This window comes from Buceros rhinoceros, unplaced genomic scaffold (genome assembly GCF_000710305.1).
Source record: "Buceros rhinoceros silvestris isolate BGI_N320 unplaced genomic scaffold, ASM71030v1 scaffold12070, whole genome shotgun sequence".
Classification (NCBI taxonomy): Eukaryota; Metazoa; Chordata; class Aves; order Bucerotiformes; family Bucerotidae; genus Buceros; species Buceros rhinoceros.
Genome location: NW_010387929.1, coordinates 31,609 through 39,504, shown reverse-complemented (window position 1 = coordinate 39,504; position 7,896 = coordinate 31,609). Strand labels below are relative to the sequence as shown.

The window sequence follows — 7,896 nt, the reverse complement described above, 5'->3', positions numbered from 1 at the left end:
GCAAGGGAGGGGACAGACCGAGCCGGTCGCAGGCTGGCGCTGTCAGCTTTTCCAGGGTCCTTCCGTGACCGTTGCTGAAGGACCTTGATCATGGCATCCTTCTCAATTATTTTGGCATGGAGATTCTTTATTCTGCCAAAATATGAATGTTCTGCTTACAGGAATGGAAAGAAGTTTTTATATGGGCAGGTGTCCCCCCCTGGGGCAACAGGGTGGGTTCCCGGGGTATATGCCCTGCTGCTCTATCACCCCAGTGTTGAGCGTCTCAGACAAGGCAGCTCCCACCAGTTCCTCTGAGGATAACCATGCACTTTGAAACAGGCAGCGTTTCCAGCTGTTAAGCCAAAACTGGACACTCTTTTCTGTGAGGTTACCTGAACCCATCTATTGCTGTGGCTTTACCATCCCAGCAGGAGCAAGGAGGGCAGTATCCTGACCAGCTGCAGACTGCTACTGTGACCAGAACACAAACACCCAGGCAATTTCCACCCCTGTGATACACTGAGGCCAAATCTGGAAACCCTCCTTCGGCAAGCTGAGTTAACCCCATGATTCGGGTCTGTTGTCAGCTGGACTAAAGACCTGCTGAAGCGAGCAGAAAGCTTCCCTTTGGTTTTTCTAACAGCTGGGCTGGGCTCTTGCTTCTCCCTCACCGCTGCAGAAATGATCAGCACGCAGTGTGCAGAGCAGAGCAAAGCTTGCTACTTCTCTCACACAAGACTCTCAAATCACAAAACCCCAGGATTATCTGAGACTTTTCTCTAGGAATGAACAACACCAAATCAATATCAAAAGACTACAAAACCACATTTTAAAAAACAGTAATTGTCATGTACAATGACAGCCTTGACTGTGATGCACAATATATAGTCCAATGCAGCTGCATTCTGTGAAGCAATGAAAGCTAAAATGCCACTTCTGGAAAAACTGTACGTACAAGGGAGATAGCTAGTAGCTTCGTGTTGGTGTTAGTTTTCATAATCAGATGTCTAATTTGCAATGAAAACACAAGATCCTACTCTATCTTTAATGAAGCCAATGGCAGAACTCCATTACTTCACTGGGAGCAGGATTAGCTTACACCTGTGAGTGGAAAACAAAACCCAAACAATCATTGATATTGTCCACAAGTAACAAACACACCTTTTTATAAAAGCAGATCAGTGCTTTTGGGGGGAAGCCAACACTGATGAACAGATTTTAAACAGTTCTTCAGTAAAAACCTAAAGGAATACACAAACTTTCTGAAAGTATTTTTACTCATCAAAAGGCCACTTTTCACCAGGAGAAAAGTCTGAATTAAAAGTACTGCTCAGGTCTAGTACCCATTGAGCTACACTGCCATGCTCCCGCTTGTGTGCTGAAAATGGAGAAGTATCTGCAACAATGAACATTACTCTTGCTGACTACCTGTACCCAAAAAAGTTTATTATTTTCTTCTACTGCTTGTAAATGCATTTTTTTTAGTGGTGCGAAAATTTTGCAGGTTTGTTCCTAAATGCCATTGTAACACAACTTAGGTGAGGGAAACTTTGTGTATCTAGAAAGAATAGTAAGCAGGCAAGAAGTGAAGAGCAAGGCAAAGGCAAATCCTCGTGTCCCTAATGATGTACGACTGGGATTACACCTTCAGCTTTGACAGCCTCTCGTTTTCAGAGGGGGATTTTCACGAATATTAAACAAGCATGCAGCTTCCTCGCATGCCGACCTACTTTTAATAGTAGAACAGCCTCTGGTTTGTAAGAAGGTTGGTTTTGGCACAGGAAGGTATGGAGGAAGTTATCTAACGACAGCACCCTTGTTTAATTACTGAAGAGAACAACTAAGTCAAAGCAAAGCTAAGCCCATCCTTCCCAGGCATGCATGAAGGACCAGAAGGGCACCCTGGTTTATGTGAACCCAGCCCAAACACCACAACAAGCAGGTACGGCATGATGACTCCTTACGTGTACTCCATGTCCTGGCAGCGGCGGTTGGCTTGCACGATCTCCTCCTCCTCCTGCCAGCCCCGCACCTCCAGCGTGCTCTCGCCGTAGCTGCCATTGCGTGAGTGGCTTGGGGCTGAGGCGTCCCTGGGGGAGCAGTTCAACATGGAGAGTCAGGCTCCTGAGACCACGAGGGTGGCTTCTGCATGTGAGATTGGCACTTGCAAAGGAAAACTCAGCCCCGTGTTAGAAGAGCAAGCTAGTGATGACTGCCTGTCAAGTGGATGTCAGGCTACTAACACCATTAATTAACCAGGCTGATAAAACAGAGAGCACGCTGAAATCAGGGTGACTCCCATGAGGCTAACAACCACCTTGAAGGACAGGGTCTTGTTATCAGAGGGAATCGCTCACCGGAAAAATGGTGCCAAGTCAACAAGACTACGTTGCAAACAAGAAACAAAACCGCACACTTTGGAAGGTGAAAAATAGCACGGAAATTGCTGCCTAGACTGAAGTGCAAGTTTCAAAGGGAAGTCTCATTTCAGGATGTTTTCAGGGGATGTGGTTTCTAAGAAACTGAGGCAAGAAATTAATTATCCCATCCTCCTCATCACTAGAAAGCCTCACTGAGGGGCCTTGTGTGCTCTTGGGCACCACACTTTGACACAAAGTGGAGACAGTACAGACAAATGTAACCGGAATGGGAAGGGGTTTACACCAGGACACGTGAAGAATGGCTGAAGGAAGTAAGTTAGTTCAGGCCAGGGACTATCTGTCTTCCAGTATTGACAAGGCTGTTACAATGTCAGTAGTGATCTGTTGTTCATCACGCAACCCAAGAAGGACAAGAGTCGATTGAGGTTTAGTTTAACTAGCAGGAGAACATTTCCAATTTCAAGCTTAATAGCCTGGTGAAAGAGGGGTCTCAGGCCACAGAATTTCCGTCATTACAGGGTTTAAAACAGGTGAAACAACCACATTGCAGACCATGGGATGGATGCAGCCGTATACCAACAGCCCCCGCTCGCTCCATCAGTGCGCAGGGCAGGAGTAATTTGGCAGCCCAAGACTTTGGCATTGAGGCCACTGCTTGAGCCTGGTACCTAGATTATCTGATAAACTTTTGGACCTGGTCAGAAGGGTAAATTCTGTCTTAAGCAACTACTGTATCTCACTGGCACGACAGCACGGAGAGATTCATTAATCCTGGCGGTGCGACTCAGCAGGGAAAGGCAAGCAAAACGCAGCCTTCAGAAAACACCCACTCCTTATTATTCTCCCATGCTTTCTGTGGCGAAGGGAGCTGCCCGCTTGCAGCAAGGCCACCTTACCTCTCTGTTGCAGCTGTGGCTGCTGCATTCATAGCAAAGTGCCTGATCGTACTCTCCTCCAGGTACTTCTGCTCCCACTTGGTCATGTCAGCTTCCAGGGCCAGGATCCTCTCCTCCTTCTCCCGCACCAATTCCATCAGGGCTGGGGCATTGTGCTCCGGGAGGCTGCTCACCTGGTAGCTGCCCTGCCTCTGCCAATGGAAATAGTGACAGATATTCACCTTCTGCCAAGTAGGGGAGCGGCTGACCCTTTTCCCTCACTCCTCTGAAGCATGCAAAGACATCCCTCTATCTTTTGACAGGAGCAGGTGGAAACCCCAGGCTAAACCCCTCAGGTTGCATGGGGACAGGCAAGCGGACCATGTGTGCAACTCCAGCACATGCTTCTCCAGACCATGCTGACAGAAGCAGGGATCTGGATGTGCAGAGGTTCCATGGGACGCTCCAAGCCAAGGGAAAAGGTAGGGAAAAAAGCTGGTAGGAAGAAGCAGCAATGAAGCTCTAAAAGGTATTATTCTTGCTGGGACTTCATTACATGGCTGGGCAGGACTCGGTATGAATAGGGAGTTATTACCAGAGGGTTTACATATAAAAGCAGGAAAAAAGCGACATGTAACCTAGCTACATATAACCTATTGAAAACAACAGCTGGGAAAACACCCCGGACATGGATTTACGCCTGTCTCTTCTGGCACGTTAGTTCTCATGTGTGCACAGGAGACGCTTTCTGTGGTACACCAAACGGAGGGGCAAAAGATGCCCAGGCACTGCGGGGTAGCAATGGGTGCATAACCCTTTGCAGCTAAGCTGTGATAAAAGCACTTACTTAGGTAGGATTTATACCACCCAGTTAGAGGTACTCAAGTAAAGCACCTAAGCAGCATGAATAGCTGCCCTGAGCTCCTTTCAATGCTGGTGGAGAGCGGAGGAGGGTGGAGATCCAGTCCTCAGCTCAACAGAGGCTGGGTGGGATGAGCACACGCTGAAATGAAAGGCACGAAGCTCTGGGAGAACTCAGTAGAAGTAAATGTTTTTTTCAATTAAAAAATGCAAGAGATTTGTTACAGTCCACAATACACAGTATTGTCTTAAAGGGGGAACCATGCCTCGGGAGCACTGGTTTCTATTCACGCTACACCACAAACTTCCACCGGCAAAGCTGTACCTCCACACTGCAGCAAGGGCTGTAGTAACCGTCTCCATTTTCCAAACCACATTTCCTCCTTCTAGACACTTATCTCCTGCTTAAAGGAAATGAGAAATACCAGGGGAGGGCTGCAGCCTTGCCTCTGGTGTGGTAATGACGTGTTTGGAAGCTGCTTTCTGGAAATGCAATATGGAGAAGCCCTCAGGAGCAACAGCTGTGACTCTGCTCCTGCAAAAAGTAGCATTTACGCTTCAAATACTGCCAAATCTCTGGCAGGAAGGTAATATTTTGTAAGCCTGTCCCGGTCTGTAAATGGCATCTTGGGACATCACGGGTGCCTGTCGTCTTCTGAGTCAAAACCTCTGCCAGCCCTGCAGGCTCAGCCTGCAAAGCTAAGTCAAAGAGATTTTTTTTTGGTCTTAGCTCATGCGTCAGCGATAATGAAGATTTTCCACTTGGACTCAGTTACCAAGAAGCCAGGAACCGAAGAGACTCTGGCCTGCTGCTTCTTTGTGTGCTGCGTCTCTTCTGTTGACTCCGGTAAAAAGGAGAAAAAAAAGCTCTTTTTCTCTGTGATGACAAACTGTTTCAGTAGATAGATATAACTTTGATAACTCAATGAAGACAGCTCTGAAGTAAAATGTTGGGGCATTTCGATGCAACACAATTCATTGCAGTGCTGTGGCTCATAAAACGAGAAGTATAAATAACAACAGTAAAAACTACCCCAAAGTCTCCTCACAAAGGTGGTGAGACATGAAGTTAGAGTATCTTTCTTCTTAAAACTTACTAGAGGGAACTGGTGCAGGCATTTGAGAACTGTGACAACCTAAAACCCAATTGCTAATTACAGTGACCAAAAAAAAAAGAACAAAGAGCAGACATAGCCTGAACTCCCAAGATAAGGACTTGGCCAAGAATCCCAACGGCATCCTGACTTGTATCACCAATAGTGTGGCCAGCAGGAGCAGGGCAGTGATCGTCCCCCTGGACTCAGCACTGGTGAGGCCACACCTTGAGTACTGTGTCCAGTGTTGGGCCCCTCACTACAAAAAGGACACTGAGATGATGGAGCACATCCAGAGAAGGGCAATGAAACTGGTGAATAGCCTAGAAAACAAGTTTTATGACAAGTGGCTGAAAGAACTGTGGTTATTCAGCCTGGAGAAAAGGAGTCTCAGGGGAGACCTTATTGCTCTCTACAACCACCTGAAAGGAGGTTGTAGTGATGTGGGTGTTGGTCTCTTCCCCCAAGGAACAAGGGACAGGACAAGAGGAAATGGCCTCAAGTTGCATCAGAGAAGGTTTAGGTTGCATATTATGAAAAATTTCTTCATCAAGAGGGTTGTGAAGCATCGGAACAGGCTGCCCAGGACAGTGGTGGAGTCCCCATTCATAAAGGTATTTAAAAGACATATAGATGTGGTGCCTGGGGATATGGTTTAGTGGTGACTTGGCGGTGCTGGGTTAATGGTTGGACTTCATGATCTTAAAGGTCTCTTTCAACCAAAATGATGCTGTTTCTACGACTTCAGCGACAGTCCATCCCAGTTACTTAATATATTGATTTGTCCCTATGTTCCAGCCCAGAGAACAAAACTTTTCCTAGTTCTAGTTTTATCTTCACTTGAATTTTAGTTGTATTTTTCTCAAATGTTTTTTTCATTTACACCAGCATTAGCATGTCATACCCCATGTAATTTCTTTGCTAAATGAAAGAAGAGCAGGCAAAGGGGCAACTGAAAAGAGCTACTGGAAGAAGACAGGAACGGCAAGCCCATGGTCTTTCTTGCCCAAGACTTAACGCACTTACGCGGCAGCAAGGAAGAGCCAAGATAGATGGGAAGGGTCTCTAGGGAGCAGCAGTGAGAACGATGCTGTCAGAGGTGTGCTGGGGGACCTGCGCTGCCCTGGGGCTGCCAGCAAGAAGGTGATGCTCTCAGGTCTAACCACCTCATGACTGCAAACCACTGATACTGCCTGTAGAGCTATTTACCAATTGCATCCTGCCAGCAGGATCGGCCCTCCGCTTTCTGGCAGCACAAGGCCTGTGTAACAGCTGCTTTGGTCTCCACTCGTGGCTCATGAATAAGGAAGGGTTATTGCAGCAGATGTGTGCATTGACAGAGGTATGAGTGAGCCCTTCAAGAGGTACAAGAGCATCATGCTTTGCGTATGCTGCTGGTTTTCCCCCAAGCGGTGGTTTGACACACCTAGGACATGGAGCCAATGCCCGTGTATTTGGCATGTGGTACTGGCTGGAGCCTGGAAATCCTCTCTGAAACTTCCTCGTGCCTTTTTCCACCCACCCCCCACCCCCAATTTCACAGATGACTGGACTTTGGGACTTGGGGATGGAGGACAAATAACAAAGGAATAACTGCAGAAATTACAAGTATAACACTATACCTCTAAGGACACAAGGCTGCCAAGAAACAAGGGGACGTACAGAGAAATGTAAATCTATGCTTCCAGCCCATTTAAATAATGGAGCTTTAAATAATTTATTGACTGAAGATGACACCATTTGTCTCCAGATCTGTCACGGTTTCTGTTAACGGCGTACATCAGTTTTCCCCAAAACAAAACAAATACGGCCAAAGATCTTACTCCACCAAATCCTAGACCACCCCACATTGCTTCTTCAATGAAAGATCAGCCAAAATCTGAGGGTTAAATTTCACGCCCACATGTATCGCACCTTTCTCTCCTCCTTCAGCATGGAGCTGATCTTGCACAGTCTGTGATTGCTGGAGAGAAGCCTGGAAGATGTTTTCCCCACCAGGCAGGTGTGGAGGGTCACATGGGGGCAGAGCCCTGCCTGCCCTTGGGCAGCAGAGCCAGGACCTCCCAGCCCCACAGCAGGCAGGGCTCGGCTGAGTCCAGCAGCCCCACTGCAGAGCTCCCCCATTCTCCGCTGAAGATCGAGAGTTAGAATCATAGAGTGGTTTGGGTTGGAAGGGACCTTCAAAGATGATCTAAGTGCAACCCCTCTGTCACGGGCAGGGGCATCTTTCACTAGGTCTGGTGGCTCAAAGTGCTGTCTAATCTGACCTTGAACACTTCTAATGATGGGGCATCCTCAACCCCATCCAAAGGAAAGGCTTAGGCAGAAAGCCTGACAACCTGAACCCAAAAAGCAAGGTGACAACTGAGAAGGCTGCAAGCGACCGCCACTCTTTAAAAGCAACACCGACAGCCCCATGCTGGGGTCTCATGCAGACCACCCCGTCCTCACCTGCTGCATCCGCAGTGAATCCAGCTCCCGCTCCAGGCGCGTGCGCAGCCGCCGCTCCATCTGCTCCCTCTTCTCGCAGGCCGCCTGCAGCTGTGTCAGCGCCTGCTGCAGCTTCTCCACTTTCTCCACGTAGGCCTGCTTCCTGCGCAGCTGTGGGGGACAGCGGGTCAGCAGGGCTGGCATCCCCACCCTGGGCTGCTGGGACTGTCACACGCTTGCAAACATGCACTGGGCTCAGACATGGCTTTGGCT

At 48.1% G+C, this 7,896-nt stretch overlaps 1 protein-coding gene across 1 annotated transcript in view; it reads right to left on the bottom strand.

The window, feature by feature from the left end:
- Nucleotides 1-7,896, bottom strand: part of LOC104496681 (angiomotin-like protein 1) — a 34,000-nt gene that overhangs the window by 2,278 nt on the left and 23,826 nt on the right. Inside the window, exons 7-10 of the mRNA XM_010139877.1 lie at nt 7,645-7,794; nt 3,260-3,450; nt 1,947-2,072; nt 1-132 (exon numbers count right to left, since the gene is read on the bottom strand). Of these exons, the coding sequence (XP_010138179.1) occupies nt 1-132; nt 1,947-2,072; nt 3,260-3,450; nt 7,645-7,794 (599 nt within the window). The remainder of the gene's footprint in view (nt 133-1,946; nt 2,073-3,259; nt 3,451-7,644; nt 7,795-7,896) is intronic.